This window comes from Puma concolor, chromosome A2, assembly GCF_028749965.1.
Source record: "Puma concolor isolate L17-30 chromosome A2, mPumCon1.1.hap2, whole genome shotgun sequence".
Classification (NCBI taxonomy): domain Eukaryota; kingdom Metazoa; phylum Chordata; class Mammalia; order Carnivora; family Felidae; genus Puma; species Puma concolor.
The window spans coordinates 162,248,078-162,269,462 of NC_141668.1; the positions used below are offsets into that span (position 1 = coordinate 162,248,078).

A 21,385-nucleotide genomic window follows, 5' to 3' on the forward strand; every position below is an offset into this window, starting at 1 on the left:
CCAAATCCTGCTTCCACCCAACTCTGGGAGACCGTGTGAGCTAGGGATGGAACCCCAGACCCCAGGCCAGCCCTTGGCTTGGGGGAAGAATTTAGACAGACACTTGCCACCTGCTGCCCTCTGGAGGCCAGGGGAGCAGACAGGGAGTGGGGATTCCAACAAGCTCAGCCTTTGCCCCAGGAGAACTGGATCACACTACCTTGTAGGGACGGATCTCCCTCCCCTGCCCAAGTAGAGCCAAAGCCGTGATGACTTCTGCCCAAGGCCTTGGCTGGCCCAACCCCCCAGGACATATTCCCATTCTTTGCCAACCCCCTCAAGAAGTCCTTCCCTGTTCTGAAGGGTCTGGTATGTGACTTCATGGCCTTGGTTGCTGGGACATCTGTGATGACCTAAACATTCACTGAGGGCCTCCTTGGTCAGGATGATTTGGGGAGGAGGGGGAGGGACAGTCTCCTATCAAGCCCCCACCTCCAGGGTGGAGGATTCTGCCCATTTGGCATGTCAGTGTGTGAGAGATGGCTGGAAGGGAGTTCGAAAATACCAAACATCACAGAAATGGCTTCAGGGTGCTAACCGGGCAGCAAGTGCCGTGCTCAGGTGCTGGGCTGTCACCCTGTGGTGCCCACTCCCATTTGTCAGCATAAAGCAAGCTCACCCCAGCGCTCCAGGATGAACCAAAATCCAAATAACAGTTGGGGAAAGTGGGGGTCAGAGTAACATGTGGGGGCTGAAAGATGCAGTGAGAATAGAAAAGAGGTGCCCCATCCCCTCTGGAGCTGTTCACACTACCTTGTCCCAAGACCTGGCCTCTTCTGACGCTGATCCATTCATAAGTATTTATTGAATGCTGAGTGGGTGGCCAGTGCTGGGGAGGGAGGGCCAGGGTGACCGACGGCCACCTCCTTCCTCGGGGTGGGGGGGGGGGGGCTCTTTCAGCTGTGCTCCCAGGCCCTGCTCTCTTAGCCAGGCCTCCAGGCTGGGGGAAGGGCCCAGGGGCAGGTCCTTGCAAAGTGGACCTTCCCCAAAATACATCTTCCATCCAGCTTGGGTCCCCACACCCAGGGGAAGGCAGCATCTCCATCCTCCCTGCACCAGTCTCCTAGGAAGAAGTGGAGGGACAGCAGGAAGAGGGTGAAGGTCCAGAAGACTTCCCAGCACCTTTGGAACCTGGATTTTAAAAAGCGGAGGGAAGGAGAAAAATTATAATAGGGTATGATTCAAGGCTCTCAAAGTCCTGGTTCAAACTTCAAGGCTGCCGGGGCTCTGGCGCCACCTGGGGGCCGCTCCTGGAATAGCATCCCTGTGACCGCCAGATCAGGACAGCCCAGGGTGGGACCCAGAGCTGGATACAAAGCCCAGAAACTCCCACTCTGGCTGGCTGCGCTGCCCCCTTGCGGCTGCAGGGCTCTGGGACTCCACATTTGTTATACCCAGAATGTTACAGGAGGCTGGCCTTTCTGCCAGTATTGCGGTGAGGGCTGCTCCACCCCACCCTCCAAACCTGGGGAGTTTTCCTATTCCCTCCCACTTAAGAGGGGAAAAAAAGCAAATTCTGAGGCCATTTCTATGTACCCTCGGCTTCCCCCATTTCCCAGTTGGACTTCACTGCATCTCTTGGGGAATATGGTCTTCTCCTGGAGGGACTCATCTCTTTGGACAAATGCTCCCTGCACAGCTTCTGGGGGTGAGGGTGAGATGGTCCCGCCCAGTCACTTCCCTCAAGGAGCTCACACTCTGATGGAAGAGGCTATACCCACATCGGGCACCCAAATGGGCAACAACATGGCCCAGTCAGACCTGCCTCTTCTGTTAGCCATCTTCCGCAAAAGCAATTAAAGTTGCTAAAACGATTTGTTTTAAAACCCCACAGGAGCTGAGGCCTTTCGCATCTGTAATAACTGCTGCCACGTAAACTCAAACTACACCAAGCCTGCGGCCTGCCTGGTCCCTGGCCTTCCTGCCTGGCTGGGAGCTCGTTAGAAATGCAGGTGCTCAGGCCCCACCCAGACCTGCAGAAATGGAATCCACATTTGATGATCGCTATGGGGTGACCCATGGGGTGAGCCAGGCAGTGTGGGGCCAGTTTAGACCTCAGGGAGGCTTCAGCCAAAGCTCTCATAAACTTATGCCCCCGCTGCCCTCCTGAGCTGATCCACACACAACCTGACGTTTCCCTGGATGCTGGGTCTCTCCCTCCTTGCTGCCTTGACACCTTTGCCTGGAGGACCAGCCTCCTTCCTGCCTTCTAACACTCTGAAATCTGTCCCGACAGTCCAGTCTACCACGGTCCAACATACTGTTAACATGCAGACCTCGTCTTGCCCCTTCCGTGGCTCCCTAGTACCCAAGTCCAAGATTTATAAGGCTTTTGTGCTGTTCCCCCAAGTCTCTGACACCTCTTCCACCATACATGCACACGCATTCCGTCACAGATACATTAACTTCACTGGGTTCCTGAACAAACTCCAATGCCTGGGCCACACTTCTCAGCACTCCAGCAAACTGAATTAGACTTTCAAAAGTCACTTCCCCCAGGAAGCCCTCCTGGACCCCTCTATCCGGATCCAGGTGCTTCCTCCAGACTCTCCCATTCAGCACTCATCACACTCTGAAATGCCGCTCTCCCATCTACATTTTCACATCGCTGACCCAGCCCAGCACTCAGCACAAAACAGACACCCAAGCTATTTGGCGAAAGAGTGAACAAAGGAGGAGCATGAAGAAGCCAGGGTTCAGAGACGCTGAGAACTTCTCTCAGGCCACACGGCTCCTAAGTGCCAAGCAGGACTGGAGCCCCTGCTATACCTAACTGCAGATCCCACTACTAGTCCCCACAGCCTCCCCGACAGATCACCCCAGCCTGGAAAATAAGGCGTTTCCCACATGGGCCCAAAGAGGGAGAGTCTTGCCCAGGCCACAAGTTAATCCCAGCCCCAGTTTACTCACATTGGGCAACACTTCTAGAATATTGTTCTCAAGTTTCCACACAGATCATCTCCCCCCGCCCCTCTAAAGCGGGTGCTTGGGCCAACCCCACTTCATAGAGGCCCCGAAGGACTCAGCCACAGCCTGGGGCAGGTCCCCTCCACAGCGGGTCTCCCCAGCCACCTGCACAGGCCGCCGCCGCTGCTCCCGCGCCTGCTGCTCCTCCTCTGCGATGCCCCGAGTCCTGCATCCTCGCCTTATCAGGCCGGGATACCCTCTTGCCAGCTGAGTTGCGGGTGGTATAGCTGTAGACGGAGGTGTAGCCCTGGCCAGTGAGCGGGCAGAAACGACGGGTGTGGGCACGCTCACGCGTAGCGCCGCACTGAGGGCACACGTAGTCACGAAGGATGGGACACAGCACCCGGCCGGCCTCATCCTTGAGCACATGGGACTGGTAGATGGCCCGGGACTCGCCGTTGTGTTTGCAGAAAGAGCACAGGCGTTCAGGAGCTGCTGAAGATTCCGGGCTGGGCCTCTGACCCCCAGGTCCTGGAGCTGGCTGTGGCTGGGGGTCCAGCCTGGTCTCAGGCTCCCCTTCCCCACGCAGAGCCCCGACCAGGCGTGCCAAACCCAGGTAATCCGTCCATAGGTTGAAGGTTCCCATAGCTGGGCAGCGTGTGTGCCAGGTAGAGGGGCAGAGAGAAGAAGCCTTGCCTGCCCAGAGCTCCGCTTTCTAACCCGTCCTCTGCCCCTCCCTTCCCCTCTGTGGAGCCTAGGAGTCTGGGCTGTCAGTTCCCTCCTTATACCTCCAAGGGAGTGTGAAGGGGGAGGAGCAGGCCATGGGAGGTTCCTTATTGTCACAGGGGGGCTTGCTGCCGCTCCCCCATAAAGGCACCTGCCAGGGGATACATGGTCTCTAGGTGGGCTGGGGGTGATGGGGAGTGACAGGACACAGGCTGCAGGGGGCACCCACAGCTGGGAGCCACCCCCCACACAGAGGGGCATGGGGAGGGCTACCCCTGCCTACCCCTCTTGGAGGCCTGTGAGGCCAGCCAGTCCTGCCCCACAGGGAGACGGGGAGGGGAGGGGGAAGCCCCACCCCAAAGACAAGCACCATGTAGTCAGTAACTTAGTAACTTGTGTCTTCCTTCCCCTGGGCTGGGGGAGGGGCCGGGTGTCCCTGGGCTCTTTGGGGAAGGTGGGGAGCTGCTGATGCTCCAGCTGTCTCTGGAAGGGGGATGGTGCCTGGTTCATGGGGAAGGCCAAGGATCAAGACCCCCAGCTCAGGAGTCCCTCAGGGAGCTTTCACACCTATTTCAGTGGAACCACTTCCATGGATGAACACCCTGAGGTATGAGGCCACCTGCCCATACTTCACAAAGACAACACAAAAGCCAGTCTCCCCCATCCAGTTACCATAGCCCCTAAGGCTAGGTGCTGGCCCTGGGGCGGACAGGAAGTGAGAAAACATTATGGGGGCAGCAGAGGCACAGGCTGGGTTAATGGAGGGGGGTCCCCCAGCACCTCAATCCCCACCCACTCCCTCAAATGAGACCCTCAAGAGGTACCCAGGTGGGGCAGAGACTCGGCAGATGAAGGGATGAGCAGGCACCAAGGTGCTAAGGGGCAACCACAGGTAAAGCAGAGGTCTGTGGGTGCTGGGCCCAGGACCTAGACACAGAGAGGAGGGGCTCTGCTGCCTGCCCACCCCATTCATTGGTTGACTGACTCGTTCAAGAAATCCTAGTCCTGAGTCCTCTGGGAACAGGGCTCACTATCCCGTCAGAAAGGTTTTCCAGGTGCCTCCCAACTCCCCCCACTCCCCTGGATTTATTCCCCAAATCAGGCTTGTGTCCATAAGGATCCCAGATGCCAGCCCTCCCCAAGGGGTGAGGAGCTGAGGTCAGGGCATCGCGTGAGTGGGTCTTGTCCCTTCCCCTCGGGCTGTGTCCGGCCCAGCCACAGTGACATTCATCCCTCGGTGGGTCTGGCCTCCGTCCTCACAACCCACCGACAACAATGAATGTTGATTGTGACCTTCGCTGTGGCCTAAAGGAGGGGATGCCCAGGCTGGATCTGGGAGCTACCCCGGACCTCCAGATATAGAAGGCAGGGGTCATGATGGGTGGATGGCAGTTCCAGGCCTCGGGGTCCACTCAACGGTCGATGGTTTGCCTGAGCTGCCCAAACTCACCGACAGGTTGAATGTTCCCCCAAACCCTTGGCAACTTCTCCGGGGGAGCAGGACTGGACAGTGGGGTCGGGGCAGGAGAGACTGGAGGGGGTGAGGGACCTATTAACTCAGTAATTCAGCAAGCAGGACCTGTCTGCTCCAGGACCTGGAAAAAGCACAAGATAAATATAAATTATAACTGTAGATATTTACGTAGGCTTTGCTACATAGAGGCAGCAATACTGGGCAGTGGGCTTGTTTCTCAGCGCATCTACTCAAATCATCCTCAAAACGGTCCTGGAAGGTGCAGAGGACTCGTATTTGTCAGTTGGGAGACTGAGGCCAAAGGGCACCCACTGCTAGTGAGAGGCAAAGGAGGGATTCCTAGTGGCCCCAAGAGGTCTGGCTGCCAGACGGTTATTGCCCCAGGACATTGATGCAACAGCGATAAACAAGTCATTTTAATACAATGTAATACCTTCTGTGAGCTTCACTGTGTTCCCCGCAAGGCAAGATTGTTTATGAATCACAACAACCCCAGGGGGTTGTTCCTCTTTGCAAATTTGGGGCTAGCAGTAGGGCCACTTGGTCCACCTGACAGCGGAGAATCCTGAGGACTAGAGGAGAGACCCCCCCTGGCCATCTGCCCCCTTGATGTGGGTGTACAGGGTCGCTCACCCTGCGGCTTCAAAATAGGCATCAGTCAAATCCCTGCTCAGACTCCCAACTGCACCAAGATGCTGCCCCCTCCCCATTCCCAGTCCCTCCCTCCAGGGGCCCACAGATTTGGGCTCCCACCCCCTCAAGGTCCCCCACCCCAACCCTCCATGCGCAGTCTCAGGAAAAGCCACCTCCAACCGGGGTCTAGGGACTGCCTGGGGAGAGGCCTTCAAATGTCCAGTCCCTTCTCAGTTTACTGGGAAATACTGAGGGGGGTCAGGGATCCCAAGTGTGCTGAGCTTAAGTTAACCCCAAAACGCCCCTTGTCAAAGGTGGACTGAGCCAGCACAACTCTCCAAGCCAGGTCCCCAGACCCCTACCCAGAGCCAGCCCCCAGAGACCCTTGCACCCACCCCGGCCCCTGCCTAAAGCCTGACTCTGAAAGCCCACCCTCCTATGGCCAGTTCCCGGGACCCGTCCTCTAAAGCCCACCCCCAAAGTCATCCCTCATAAAACCACCTTCAAAGCCCATCTTCAAAAAGCCCACATCCTCTAAGCCCTGCCTCCACACCCCACCCTCTGAACCCACCGCTTCTGGCACCCCCATATTCCAGCTTCAGGAGCACCCAAGGCCACTAAGCCCCACCCCTCAGTCCCGCCTCTAAAGTCAGCCTGCCTAGACCCCCATAACCCCGCCCCTACGGAAGCCCCAAGGCCACCCCCTTGAAGCCCACGGTCCTTAAGTTCTGCCCCTGTAGGACCTGTTCCCAAACAGGAAGCCCTGGGAGGGGATCCTGGAAATGCTCACTCCTGTGAAATTCCCCTACTTCATGAAGCCCCTTCCCTAGAGCCCACATTCTTGACCTTGGCCAGGGATCCAGCCACGTTCCCACACCAGACTGGAGTTCAGAGTAGGGAGCCCTCCCCCACCACCCATCAATCCAGCCAAAAGGGCCCCATTCTGGGGATAGTTTGAGGGCCCCCCTTTACCAGGCTCAGGATATCTAGGCCCTTCTGAGAGAGCCATGTGGGGTCTCCTGCAGTGAAAATCAAGGTCCTAAAGAACAGAATGCCTAAAACTATGGGGGAGAAGCATGGTTCAGGAAGGGAAGTTTATAATAATACTGCTTTACCTACACCACTATTATTAGGATACCCATTTAATCGATGAGGATGGTGAGGCTCTAAGAGTTTGGAACAGAACTCACCCAGGTTCCTCAGAAGCTTTGTTTGTGACGATGACTATGGAGCTAGAATGAGGGGTCACCTGGCATAAGGTACTGGGCACAATGGTGGGGAGACTCCTCAAGACACCCTTTTCCTTCTGTGTCTCCTCTCTGACTTGATTCCTTGAGGACTCTGACCTTGACCTACCAAAGAGGGAAGTCCCTAAAGGGGTTGTCTCCAAGACAAGTTAAGGACCATCAGAGGGTGCCTGGTCCGGAGGGTCAGAGCCCAGGTAGGAAGGCAGGGTTTCCAGCCAAAGGAAAGGGTGGGAGGAAACCCAAAGCCCCTATAGGCCCTATGGAGAAGGGGTTGCCTGGGGCTTACCCTGGGTCTGCCTGTCTCTCTGTCCATGGTGGTCAGTGCAGGCTTCTGCCCTTGCCCTTGGTGTCTGTCTAGGTCTGACTGTGCCCCTCATGGGCCAGTATTTGTCTGGATCTCCTGCTCTGTGTGTGCTCCTGTCTGTTGCTGTCTGGGTCTGCCTGTGTGCGTCTGCCTCTTTACATCTGATCTGTTTGTTAGCCTATCCCCTCCAAGTCTGGGTCTGGCCCTTGGTGAGGGTTGGCTCTGCTCTGTCTGCATCTCACTCTCTGGACTTGGGGCCCTTGGGGAGGTGGGAGAACGGAAGCTGACCGTTCCTCCCATCAAGCGTCCTACGGCTTTCTGAAGGGCCAACTGGGCTTCCATCTGATTTTTTTTTTTTTTTTTTTTTTGACAGAGAGAGAGAGAGAGAGAGAGAGCGAGCTTGCACGGGGGAGAGGGGCAGAGGGAGAAAGAGATAATCTTAAGCAGCCTCCACGCCCAGCACAGAGCCCAACACAGGGCTCCATCTCCCAACCTTGGGATCATGACCTGAGCGGAAATCAAGAGTCAGATGCTCAGGGATGCCTGGGTGGCTCAGAAAGTTAAGTGTCCGACTTCAGCTGAGGTCATGATCTCATGGTTAGTGAGTTTGAGCCCCGTTGTCTTGGCTCTGTGCTGACAGCTCAAAGCCTGGAGCCTGCTTCACAGCTTTTGTGTCCCCCGACCCCCTCCCTGCCCCCTGCCCCTCCCCTGCTCATATTCTGTCTCTCTCTCTCTCTCTTTCAAAAATAAGTAAAACGTTAAAAAAAAATGGACTGAGTTCAATGGACTGAGCCACCCAGGCATCCCCCTATCTGACTTTGAAGCCCAGCAGAGTGAAGATGGGGGGCTGTTTCCTACCCCAACCCCAGACCCTGATGCAAGGAAGGAGGACTTTTCAGGGCCATTTTAGCCCTCATTCTCCCTCTTCCTGTTCCTTAGTCCTTGGGACAGCACCCCTCCCCCCCCCCCAGCTCCCATCCCAACTGGGAGGATCTGTCTAGGTAGGGGGTTGGGAGTGATGGGTGAGGGGAGCCATCCCAAAACCACACTGACCTGCCCCCACACCCACCCTCACCCTGAGCTCCAGGAGGGCAAGGCAGCAAGGCAAGGCAGCTGGCATGGGTCTGGGGGTCAGAGTTGGAGGTGAGAGGTCCCAACAGAACCAGATGGGTAGAGACGGAAGGAGGCAGGTCTGTCAAGCTGAAGAACAGGGGCCAGGGGCACGAGGTCAGAGGTACAGGGCTTCCAGAGGGTGTCTGGCAGCCTGCACGTCTTCGTGCCCCCCTCTCTGTATGTCCATGCGAGTGTTCCTGGTTGCACGACCCCATATTTGCTCCAGTGTGCACGTGTCCCTGTGTGTGTGCCCTTGTGTGTGTGGATAGACCCTGGTGGGGCACGTGCAGGAGGAGCTGGTCAGGGCCTGGCCGACAGAGCCCATTATGGAGTGTGTAGCAAAAGTGCACTTGGAGGTCCCCAAGTGGAGTCCCATCGATGGCCCAGGCTGTGTAGACTGGAGGGAAGGGGACTCCTCATTTCCCTGATACCTCCATGACCTCTCAGGTTCCCACCTGCCCTCCCCATGGCTTCCTCTCCACCTGCCCGCCCTTTCACACAGGGTCCTCAGCCAAGGGGCTCATCTGTCCCATCAAGACCTGGGGGCAGCCAGTGGGCTTGGGCTCCTAGCTACTCTGCTGGGCTATTCGGGGGGTTCTGTGGGTGTCTGTATATCCAGGTGGGCGTGTGCTGTAGTGGGTGGCTGTCTACGCCAGTGGTGTCTTTGTGTCGGCACAAGTGTCGGCACTCCCGTGGGCTTCTGTTTGTGTGTGGATGTCAGTATGACTGTGGGTGTGTGTCAGGCTAATTGTGAGTAACTGCAGGTCGACGTGTGAGCCAGCGTGTGTGGGTGTCTGTCGTCTGTCAGTGTCACTGGGGGTGACTGTAGTCTGTGTGTCATCTGATCATGGTGCCCCCCGACCGCCCTCACTAAAATGTCAGCTCCAGGAGGACAGGGATTTTGATCTCTTGCATCCCAGTGCTAGAACAGTGCCCGGTACATAACAGATGCTCAATAAACAAGTGTTGGTTTTACATCCAGGTGACTGTAGATTTCTGCTTGTCCCTCTGTCATTTTCCCGTGGGTCTGTGGGCCATTGCGCATGTGTTATTCTGTCTGTGTGTTGGTACCGTAGGTGTCGAGGTGTATGATCAAGTGTTAGGGTAGGTGACTATAGGTGTAGGTACTGCTGAAGGGTTCCCATCTGTCTGTGGGTGACGGTGTCATAATGGGGGTCTAGGAGGTCAGTCTTACCATGGGCCACCGTGTGTCCTCATGTGCAGCTGTGTTACTGGGGATCTGTATGTGTGTACGTCACGATTATGATGGCCTGATGTCAGTGTCCACACAGGCCTCATACCAGCTGTGTGGGTGTGTCCAGTCATCTGGGGGACTGCAGATCCTTGCTTGGGCTGGCACGTGGATGTCTACATCGTGTACGTGTGTCTGCTCCAGTGCTCATGGATGGTGGTATCTATCAGTACATTGGGGGGGGGTGGTTTAAGTATTTGTGGTAGTCATGGTTACCCTGGGTGACAGCCTGCGGGTGCCCGTGCAACACTGAGCATCCGGGTGTGTGTGCGCGTGCAGTAGAGAACTGTGTGGATGTCCACGTTTTAGGCAAGGCGGTGCCTACACTGCGGCCACTGTCGGCGACGGCTGCATTTTTCAGCGTAGCAATGTTTTCCAGCTGTCAGCCCTGCGCGTCCTCGTCATCGCGGGTGATGTGTGTGCCCACGTGGCAGTGTTATCGTGAGTGACTGTGTGTGCGAGTGTGCGGATGACTGTTCCCGCAGGTGATGGGAGTAACAATAGGGATGATGTATGTCCACGTACAGCGTGTGGATTGGGAGACTTCATCAGGGATTTGGGAATATCTAACTGTGGCTCCGTAAATGTATCTGTGAGTAGTCCAGGGCAGGGGGGATGAGTGGGAAAGGAGATGGGGGGCACTTCTCAGCTCCTATCAGCCAGTAAGAGGCCTTCATCCCCCCACCCTCAGCATGCCCACCAGGGCGAAGTCCCTGTGAAAGGGGTCCTGTCGCTTTAAAAAGGCTCCCCGGCAGTGGGATTCTGGGCCATTTTTCCCTTCTTCGGCCAGTTTTGGAGGGCGTGTTCCTGTTAGTAAACCTTGGCCCCAGTAAATACCCTGCAGCCTCCGCAGGTAATGACAGGCCGGCGGGGAGCCCGCGGAGGGCGCCAGGGCTCCTGCAGGCGGCGCCGCTGCAGTCGCGGGGCCACGGCCACAGCCAGGCCCTATGGGGGGGGGGGGGGGCCCGCCCCCGCCCCCGACGCCCGAATCGCGCCTGGATCGGTCTCCGCAGGGCCCGCGCAGGCCCGCGCGCCCGTGAACTTGGCCGGGGGCGCCTTCCCGAACGCGTGCGCCGGACCTGAGCTTCTCCCAGCCCTGGGTATCGGAGGCCCCCACGCGCTCTGCGCCCCCAAGAACAAAGCTCGCCACCGCCCGGCCCCGGGGCCTCCCCGTGGTCAGGTGTCGGGCGGCCCAGGCACCGCTGCCCCTACGCCCCCCATCATGCAGCCCCTCCCGGCGGGGGCATCTCGGCCTGCCCTCCCCCTCGGCGGCCCAGCCTCGGGTACTTGAGGGCCTGTCCTCTTTAGGGCGTCCGGTCTCCCCGCCCCCCTTCTCCGGGAAGGCGAGATGCAGAGATGCCGCCGGGGCCTCCCCGCCCCCCTTCTCCAGCCTCCGCAACAATGGAGGGCCGGGCTGCAGAGGCCAGGGCGCCGGCCCCCGGGCCGCGAGCAGGTGCGCGAGGGGGCCGCAGCCGGGTTCCGCCGCCGCCCCGCCCCGCCGCGCCCCCTCCCCGCGGGCGGCGCCCCCGCCCGCCTGGCGCCCGCGCTCACCTCGTTTTGGGCCGCGGCCGCGTCGCCCCTCTTCTTTCCAAACCCGCCCGGAAAAGCCCCCTGAGCCGAGGCGCCTGCACGGGAAATTGCATTTCGGCGGCTCCCGGGCTGGGCGGGGGGGGGAGGGGGGGCCCCCCCAGGCCGCGGGCCGGGGGAGGGGGCCGCGGGGCTCCGGCGCCGGCTCGAACCCGCGGCCGCCGCCTCCCGCCCGCCCGCCTGTCTGTCTCGGTGACGTGCCCGCGCTCCCCGCCGCTGCCGCCGCCCCCTCCCTCCTCCCCGCGCCTTGCCGGGCGGTGGGTCCGGCGGCGACCGTGTGTGCCCCGAGGCCTCCCGCCAGGCGCACCGGGACGCACGCGGGATACCCATGGGGCGTCAGGACGCAGCTCCCGGGGCCCGCGCGGGGGACACGGGGGCGCGAGCGGGCACACGCAGGGACCCAGACGCACGTAGACCTCAAAGGCGCACGGGGAGCACACGCGCACAAAGGCACGCGGACCACAAACACAGGGAAGGGTGTGCAAGGGGTTTCCAGACACACATACCCGCAGGAGGGGATGTCAGGACACGCGGGGACACCGGGGCACCGGCCACACGAGGATGTCCATAAAAACTGAGCTACACAAATAGGCCCAGGGAGCACACAGACACATACAAAATACAGACACATCGCTTCCACAGGACAGGATTGTTCAGAACTGAAATATAGGTAGAGAGGAGCCCAGGGGCATGCACAGAGAATACCAAACGGGCACATACACAGACTCACCTCGAAGGCATGGCCACAGAACACACACAAGATACACAGACATACAGGGATACACAGAGAACCAACATACCTCCCCACCCACCAGGTGCAGTCATGGGAACACCTGGAAACACAATACCCCAACACATATGGATATACACACAGAATAGAACACATCTATAGAGATATGCCAGGCACACACAGTCTCAGGGACACACACAGACACACAAAGTTCACAGACACACAAATATATGCGCAATGACTCATGTACAAAGGGCAGAGGCATGCTAGAATCCATAAAACCAACAGTCATACCCACACAAAAAAAACCCCAGACAGGTCCCCAGGGCACAGAGGTCCATAAGGACACAGTAAATACAGGGATATTTGGGGACACGTGTACCTCTGACCATCTGGCATAGGCATGCACACAGGCCAGATACACAGGCCACATACAGAAGGTAGACTCAAAAGTTATACACAGGTCGGGGGGGGGGGTCCCCTCATCACCTAGAGATGCTTACATGGAGCTCCCCTGTTCCCTCACATACACGCACATCAGGTACACAGGCACACCCGGCAGGAAACAGACACTCGCTGAGACTCCCACCAGGGATCCACACACAGGTATCCCCATATACTCCGAACACACACTCAGAGTCCCTGCCTGCTGTGGCCATGATGGCTGCTGGTTAGTGGAGGGAAGTCACCGGAGGGAAGTCACCTCACCTCAGGGACCGTGAGGGAGCCAGGCGGCCTCCCCACGTCCAGGGCTGAGCTGACAGATTTCTCATTCTACTTCTCCCCCCATCTCAGTCTGACAAGGCGTCAGAGAAGCCTTTGTGCACCCCACGCAAGCCCAGACTTTAACCCTCGTGGAGCCATGGCCCTGCTCTACCTGGCCATATCCCCCCCCCCCCCGACCCCCGACCCCCCCCCCCCCCGCTTCGGCCCTCTCACCATAGTCCTGCCCGAGTTTCCCCTAAACAGGTCCACCTTCCCCACACCCTGCACCCTTCCTCAGGTCTGCCCGGAAAGCCAAGCTCCAGCTGGCCCAGGCAGGTGGATGTCCCTAGGATCCCCCAGAGGCTACAGGGGTCCAGGTCTATTCTATGCCTGACTCCCCCCAAAATGGGGGGTAATTCCCTGAGAGGGAGAGCATGTAAGGAAGAGGACAGGAGTAAATAGTAATTGGGCCTTCGTGGGTGGGGTCGCCTCCTGCGCCTTTCCCTCTGATAACTGAAAAGAGGGAGAGGGTTACTCTGAAATGTACAACATTCATTAATTCATTCACGGACAATCATCTCAGACTCTTCCCAGCAAGCCAACGAAATGAATATTGTGCTTTTTACAGACGGGCAACTGAGGCCCAGAGAGGGGCTGCCCCTTGCCCAAGGTGGCACAGCCTGGACAGCAGCAGAGCTGGAATTCTGCCCGAGGCCTTTCCCCATCTCCTTCCCTGCAAGGATTGGCCCGGAAAAGCGCTCCGAGTTCTGCCCGCTGAGCTTCCCGAGGCCACCAGCAGGGGGCAGCAGACTCCAGAACCCTCCCCTCCGTGAGGGCAGGCAGGCGCTCAGCTCCCGTCGCCTCCCACACCCCCTACCTCGGGCAGCTGGGACCCCGCCTGCACCCCCAGGCTGGAGCCTCCACTGCCGAAATGCAGAGGCCCCAGAAATAAGGAGCTCTTCCTAAATAGAACCGACGTCCCCACAAATGCCGCCCTTGCACGTGGTCCCTCTTAATGGCTAGCTCTACTACTTCTTGCTGCAACATGTTGTTGGGCGGGCGGCCTCTGCATTCCTGAACCGGGTCAGATCAGGAGAGAGGATTCCTGGAGCCCAGTCCAGTGGTCAGCACCCTTCCCCCGCTTCCTGCCCCTAGAGTCCTCCGAATATCCCCCCGGGGACCAGCACAGGATGGGAGAGGCAGTAGGGGAAGCCCCAGCGCCCCAACCGCCTGGTTCCTCTGGGCGTGGGAACTGCCCTACCCACCCCAGCCCCAGCCCCCAGTTCCTGGGGCCCCTGCCAGTGCTGACTCATAGGGGACCCAGGGCTGTGACTCAGCAGCAGCCCTTCTTGAACTTCTTGAGAGATTTCCCACCCCATGTCACCTCCTGTCCCCCCGGGGGTCTTCTTAGAGACCCAGATGTACGCCAGGCGGGTGCCTGAGCCACCCTTCTCAGCCATGACAGCTCAGAGCCCCAGGCCCAAGGGGTCCCCAAGTTTGTGGCCATGGGTACGCATGCCAGCTCAGCGGGGGTCTTGGGTGGCGGCTGCACGTGCCCAGATGGGTGCGTAGCTCGCACACTCAGGAGTCAGCCAAGAGCAAAGCTTGAAAAGGCAAGGCCCAGAGTGTGAGGATGCCTCCCTTTGCACCCCCACCAAAGACTGGAAAGGGACAGTCCAGGGCCAGGACGAGGACCTGGGCGGGAGTTTTGCTCACTCCAACCACAAACCAGCTTCTCAGCCATCTTCTCAATCTGTGGAAATGGCAGCTCCATCCTTCCAGCCGCTTGGGGCCGAAACCCTTCTTAACAAAATGCAGCCCGTTAATAAAGTCAGTTACTGTCCCTCCTAAATGCATCAGAATCCTACTCGCCCCAGGGCCCCCACCAGGTCTCCTCCTGGTCCCATGCAGTCACTAGCTCCCCGCTCTCCTGCCCCAGCTTCACACAGTCTGTCTGGTCCACCCCCAGCAGCCCGAGGGCACCTGGGATCAGCCGAGTCAGGTCGTGTCCCTCCTCTGCTCGGAATTCTCCATGCTTCCCATTTCACTCAGAGCACACTCCTCCCCACAGCCCTGCACACGCTATCCTGTCCCATCCCCCCACCCCCGCCCTCACCTCCTCCCTTGCTCGTTCTGCTCTGTGTACACAGGCCTCCTCGCTGTTCCTCAAACACACCAGGCACAGTCCAGTCTCAGGGCCTTTGCACTGGCTGTTCCCTCTACTAGGGACTCTCTTCCCCCAGATACCCACATGGCTGCCTCCTTCAGGTCTGTGCTCAACGATCACCTCCACAGTGACACCTTCCCTGCCTGTTTAAAATCACACCCCCTTGCTTTATCCTGCCCTGTTTTTTCACCCATCACCCTATCACCTTTGACCACACTCTATGTCTTACTGCATATCTCATTTCTTGTCTGTCTCCTGTACTCACGTGTCAGTGTCAGTTTCTTCAGGGCAGGAAGCTTTGTCTTGATCATTGTTGTGGCACCAGAGCAGAGTCTCAGACAATTATCTGTTGCATTGATGTATTGATAATTACCATATTCCTGGCATGCTGGGGAACAAAATAGACATGGCACCTGCCTGCCACTGTTTGGTGGGGGGGACAGTCACATAGCTAGCTGATAGTAATGAGTTCTCAGGGCTGAGAGCTGGAGGCACGAGTGAGTATGGGGGGGGAGCATGGGGGCCAGCCTAAGTATGGGGTGCAATCAGGGAAGCCTTCTGGAGGAGGTGGGGCCATGCAGTGGCCAGGGAGGAGTTTGGATTATAAGTAAGACAGGAACATTTGGAGGGTTTTTATTTTTAGTTCAGTTTATTGAGGTATAATTTACAGAGAGTAAAATTCAGCCTTTATACAATTCTATGAGTTTTGATAAATAAATATAGCTGTGCAGTCACTGCCTGGATCATGAAAAAGCAGAGTCTTTGGGAGGTTTTAAGCAAAAATAGGTCACATGTACCAGGTCACGCACCCTGCAAAGGGGACAAGGTTGGAAGCAGAGGGCCAGCGGGGAGACCAGTGTGGCTGTCCGGGAGAAAACACACGGGACTGGATTAAGGTAGGGGTCTGGGGGAAAGGTGGGAATGGGGAGCCCAGGAACTGGGGCCGGCAGGGTTGAGGGAGAGAGAGAGAGGGAGAGTGAGCGAGAGGGAGTGAGGAACCAAGGACGTGCATGGGGACAGGGTGAGTCAGAGACACCTGTAGGACTTCCTGGAGGAGATACTCAGAGGAGGGGTCATCAATACACGGTGAGCAGAGCTATGCCTGGGGAGGATGGCATTTGGGAGGTAGTTTACAGAAAGGACTGAAGAGGAGGAGGGACACCAGGAGAAAGTAGTGTCCCGGGGCCAAGGCAGAAGAGAGCAAAGGTGACAGATGTTACCCAGAGATAGAGGACAGTGATGGCTGAGGAAGTCGGGTGGGCTGGGCAACTTGGTGTCAGCGATGTGCCCAGGCAGCATCTTGAGAAGCAAAAGAGAGGAAGGGCGCCCGGGTGGCTCAGTCGGTTAAGTGTCCCACTTCACCTCGGGTCACGATCTGACAGTTCGTGAGTTGGAGCCCGGAGTCAGGCTCTGTGCTGACAGCTCGGAGCCTGGAACCTGCTTCAGATTCTGTGTCTTCCTTCTCTCTGCCCCTCCCCCACTCGTGCTCTATCTCTCTGAGTCTCTCTCTCTGAGTCTCTCAAAAATAAATAAACATTAAAAAAAAAAAAAAGTAAAAGAGAGGGAAGGAAACCAAGGCAGTGGTTCCAGCACAGCGCTCTTCAGCAGAAGGCTCTGGCAAACCACAAACGCAAGCTGTCACATGCGGAATTCTAAAAACTTCGAGCAGCCACATTAAAAAAAAAAAAAAAAAAAGGGCAAAAGAAACAGGTGAAATGAATGTTAATCATATATTTCATCTACCCAGTATACCCAAAACAGTACCATTTCAACATGCAATCAAATAAAAATTATTAATCAGATTGTTTACATTCTTTAAAAAAAAAAAAATCCACACTGGGGGGCACCTGGCTGGGTCTGCCGGAGGAGAGGGGAGACTCTTCATCTCGGGGCCGTGAGTTCAAGCCCCATGTGGGGTGTAGACATTATTTAAATAAATGAAAACTTAGGGGCACCTGGGTGGCTCAGTTGGTTAAGCATCTGACTCTTCATTTCAGCTCAGGTCATCAGCTCGCGGCTTGTGAGATCGAACCCCAGGTTAGTCTGTATGCTTCCAGCTCAAGCCTGCTTGGGATTTTTTTCCCCTCTCTCTCAAAATAAATAAACAAGTAAAAAATAAATAAAATACTTAAAAAAGATTTTTAAAAATCCACGCTGACAGCATATCTCAATAGCCCTGTGCGATCAGTGGTAACCTTCCTGGAAGGCTCAGGTCTACACCTGAGGGGCGCCTGGGTGGCTCAGTCAACACAGCATATGACTCCTGATCTCGGGGTCGTGAGTTCAAGCCCCCGTGTTGGAAGTATACTTACAAAAAGTTTATTTTTCTCAAATCTTACTTAATCTCCCACACAAAACTTATGCAGAATGTTCACAGCAGCATTATTCATATCAGCCCCAAAGTGCAAACAACCCAAATGTCCATCGACTGATGAATAGATTTAAAAATGTGATGTAGGGGCACCTGGGTGGCTCAGATGGTTAAGTGACTGACTCTTGGTTTTGGCTCAGGTCATGATCTCACAGTTTGTGGAATTGAGCCCTGCATCGGGTTCTGTGCTGATGGCTCAGAACCTGCTTGGGATTCTCTTTCTCCCTCTCTCTCTCTCTCAAATGATTAAATAAACTTAAAAAAAAGGCGGGGGGAGGGATGTGTCCATACCACATATTATCTGGCAATTAGAAGGAACGAGGTAGTGATACATGGTCTAACACGAATGAGCCTTGAAAAGTGAATGAAGCCAGTCCTAAGTCACACAATAGGAGTCCATTCATACACAGGGATAGAAAGTTGATTAGTTGTGTCAGGGGCTAAGGAGGATGAAGGGGAAATGGGGGGTGACTACTAATGGGTAACTGGGTTTCTTTTTAGGGGGATAAAAGTGTTCTAAAATTGATTGTGGGGGTGAATATACTAAAAGCACCTAATTGTGCATTTTAAAAAAATTTTTTTAAATGTTTATTCATTTTTGAGAGAGAGCACAAGCAGGGGAGGGTCAGAGATAGAGAGGGAGACACAGAATTCAAAGCAGGCTCCAGGCTCTGAGCTGTCAGTGCAGAGCCGGATGCGGGGCTTGAACTCTCGAACCGCAAGATCATGACCTGAGCCAAAGCTGCACGCTCAACCGACTGAGCCACCCAGGCGCCCCCAATCCACCCAGGTGCCTCCCCCCCCACCCCGAGTTGTATACTTTATTTTTTTTTTTTTAATTTTTTTTTTCAACGTTTATTTATTTTTGGGACAGAGAGAGACAGAGCATGAACGGGGGAGGGGCAGAGAGAGAGGGAGACACAGAATCGGAAACAGGCTCCAGGCTCTGAGCCATCAGCCCAGAGCCCGACGCGGGGCTCGAACTCACGGACCGCGAGATCGTGACCTGGCTGAAGTCGGACGCTTAACCGACTGCGCCACCCAGGCGCCCCTGAGTTGTATACTTTAAATAAGGCATTTGTATGACATATAAATTTTATCTCAATAAAGTGGTTGTAAAAAATGATTCAGGGGGTGCCTGGGTGGCTCAGTCGATTGAGCGTGACTCTTGATCTTGGGGTTGTAGGTTTGAGCCCCACACTGGGTGTAGAGATTACTTACAAATAAAATCTTTTTTTAAAAAGCTTCATCTTGATTACTGAGTGTTTGGGTGTCGCTGTGAATTGTGGGACCCGACCCTGCAGGGAGCCTCACTCTCCTCAGCCACAGGGCCCTGCTGCTCCTTCCACACCAAGTTCAAGGACAGCTAAGGTGGGGAGAAGTCCCCCCTGTAGACAAGGAGTCCCCACTGTAGGCAAGGCAGAGGGGTGGTAAAGCCAAGGAGACATGGCCAGATGTGCACCCCTCTTCCGGCCAAAAGCCATGGGTTTCCCTGAGCTGCAGGTTCCCAAGCGGGGAGGGGGGGGGGGTTAGCTGGAAAGATGGCTCTTCCTGGGGTTTTCACAAAGCCAGAATCCAGGGCCCCCCTGCCTGCCAGCCTTACTAGACAGCCTGACTCAGTTTGTCCACTCTGTGCATGTGACCCTCTGCTGTCCCCGGAATGACTCAGGCAGCCTGGAACCCCCTTCCGTGGGGGGGGGGGGGGGACGGACACCCGGCTGCCCACGGTGACTTTTCACAGACATGGCGGAAACCGGCTGTCGCCTCCCAGGCCAGGCAGGGCTCCTGGGGGTAGCCCATCAGGGTCGCGGCCCACATCCCACCCTCCAGAGGGGCTTAAGGACTGGAGGAGGGGGTGGGGAACTCTTCTCAAAGGCCCTTTGTGGGAGCGGCTGTGGGGGGGGCTGTCGGGGGGGACCCCGCCCTGCGTGACTCACTCCTCATTGCTGGGCGGTGACTCAGCCCAGGCCCCCCTCTGGCCAGCTTGCAGCAGGTGCTGCCAGCTCCGGCTTGGGGATGGGGGCCTCTGCAGCCGCCTTCATGCCATCCTACTCTGAGCCTGTGACCCACACCCATTTCCAGGGGCACCTGCCTTGCGCTGACCTCCTTGCCCTGTAGGGCTCAGACCACTGAGAAAACTTCCCACACTTCCTCCCCTCCTTGGTTGGGGGCAGACCCCTGGCACTGAGATGCGCCAGCCATTGTCTCACTATTGATTCATGGATCCTCAAACCACCCGTGAGGTAGGGAATTCTTGCTACCTCCTTTTACCAGATGGGGAAACTGAGGCTCGGTGTGATTCCCTTGCGGCCCAAAGCCACAGGAGATCAAACCGGGTCGGGGTTATACCAAAAGCGCTGCTCCGGAGTGTAACGGGGTAATAATCCCAGCTGCCTCGTGCGCCAGAGCAGGGTTACTGCATCCTGCAACGTGGACTCCATTTTATCGATGAGTGAGAGGCTGGGCCCGGGTTCGAACCGGACCCGAGAGCTGGGGCCTTGCTCGGCCGCTTCCCCACGGGCCTCGGGCGCCCGCTTGGGGGCTGGGACGCCCCCGCCGCCGGGCCCCTCCGGCCGCCGGGCCGGCAGAAGCCGGGCCGCCCGCCAGGCTGCCGGGCGAGTTGCCCGGCCGCATCACGCCGCTGTGAGTCACCGCGCGCGCCGGCCCCGCCCCCCGCGCTAACAAACAGCGCGTTGCCGGGCAACCGCCGCCGGGAGCCCGCCCCGTCCGCCCCGGAGAGCGGGGTTCGAGCCTCTCGCCGGATGGACGCTGCGCGGGGCTTTGGGAGCGGCGGCCTTTCCGAGATTGAGGACTCTGATCGGGCCTGCGGTCCTGGTGGGCGCAGACACGAGGGCGCAAGAGACAGCTGCGGTTCAATGAGGGTCGGGGGACAGAGGGTGTGTCGCCGCAAGCCGGACCCTCCCTCGGGCCTGTGGAGTCCGGTGCCAGGATCAGGGGATGGCACGATGTAATTGCTGTGGGGTGAGAAGAGCCCTGAGGAGCTGGACCAGGGAGTGGAAACCATTTTTGTAGAGGAACTTAGGGTGCCTGCCTGGGGTTGGGGGGATCAGGAGGAGGGGATTTGGGCTTCTCATCCCCACCCCCACCCCCCAAAGGAGCTAACACTGAATACATTCTGTGTTCCAAGCTGCTCTACACACGTGTGTGCCTATGGATATTAACTAATGTTCACAATAGCCCTCTGACGGCTCGCAGGTATTATGCCCATTTTACAGATGGGGAAACTGAGGCACAGGCACATTTCTTCGCCAGAGGATGCAGAACTCCGAGCTTGACCGCAGGCAGGGTGTCGTGGGCTCCCCCTCGCGGCAGTGGTCATATCTGGGGGAGTCTGGAGCATAGGTCTGAGCTCACGGTTCGGGTGGGACCTGCAAGAGTGTGGTGGGGGCTGCAGAGAAGACAGTTGAAGGCCTTGGCCTCCAGAGGCTATGCCAGGCTAGTTGAGGCCACGGAGAAGTTTCCCAGGAGTCAGCATCACTTCATTCCAGCTCCCCAGGACCCCATAATAGGTACCACCGACTGGGGCGCCTGGATGGCTCATTCGGTGTAGCGTCCGACTTCGGCTCAGGTCATGATCTCCCGGTTGGTGAGTTCCAGACCCACGTGGGCTTCTGTGCTGACAGCTCAGAGCCTGGAGCCTGCTTCGGATTCTGTGTCTCCCTCTCTCTCTGCCCCTAGCCCACTCGCATTCTGTCTCTGTCTCTCTCAAAAATAAACAAACATTAAAAAAAAAGATTTTTTTTTTTTTTAACTCAAATGATTGAATAAATCACTGGGATGGTGAAGTGCGGACGCAGAAAAGTACAGGGTTCCTGGAGAGTCTAAAGTCAGAGGGTCACGGTGGGAGGGAAGGAAGCCTTTCTGGAAGAGTAATGCCCTAGGATCTGAAGGATGCTTTGCGAGCGAGCGGGCAGGTGAGTGTGAAAGGCTGGGGAGAAGTGGGGATCTGACAAGCAGGGCCTGTGGTCAGAAGAGGTGGGAGACCCTGGAAGAATGGTAGGGTCTCCCCCCTAATCCCGTCCCCCTGGGAAAGGGGGGATGGGAATTTTCGCAGAGTGAATGGTAGAGGGAGGGAGGAGGGAAGATGTGATTAGATTGTCTCCGGAGAA

General features: G+C 57.1%; 1 protein-coding gene and 1 pseudogene across 2 annotated transcripts; both read right to left on the bottom strand.

The window, feature by feature from the left end:
• Positions 1-813: 813 nt before the first annotated feature.
• NANOS3 (nanos C2HC-type zinc finger 3) lies at positions 814-5,251 on the bottom strand. The gene is made up of 2 exons (XM_025915798.2): positions 3,112-5,251; positions 814-1,170 (listed from the first exon to the last, which is right to left on the bottom strand). The coding sequence occupies exons 1-2, from the start codon at positions 3,590-3,592 to the stop codon at positions 1,103-1,105; spliced, it is 549 nt and encodes a 182-aa protein (XP_025771583.1). The 5' UTR covers positions 3,593-5,251; the 3' UTR covers positions 814-1,102.
• LOC147583746 (uncharacterized) lies at positions 5,141-12,423 on the bottom strand (annotated as a pseudogene). Its single transcript, XR_015248507.1, has 2 exons — positions 11,247-12,423; positions 5,141-5,267 (listed from the first exon to the last, which is right to left on the bottom strand). The product of XR_015248507.1 is annotated as an uncharacterized LOC147583746 (transcript).
• Positions 12,424-21,385: the final 8,962 nt, after the last annotated feature.

Excerpts from the sequence above, each read along its gene's own strand:
- NANOS3 (XM_025915798.2), bottom strand. The coding sequence starts at position 3,592 with ATGGGAACCTTCAACCTATGGACGGATTACCTGGGTTTGGCACGCCTG. Across the intron at positions 1,171-3,111 it reads AGCGGCGGCGGCCTGTGCAG|GTTCCAAAGGTGCTGGGAAG; the intron begins GTGGCTGGGGAG and ends TTTAAAATCCAG.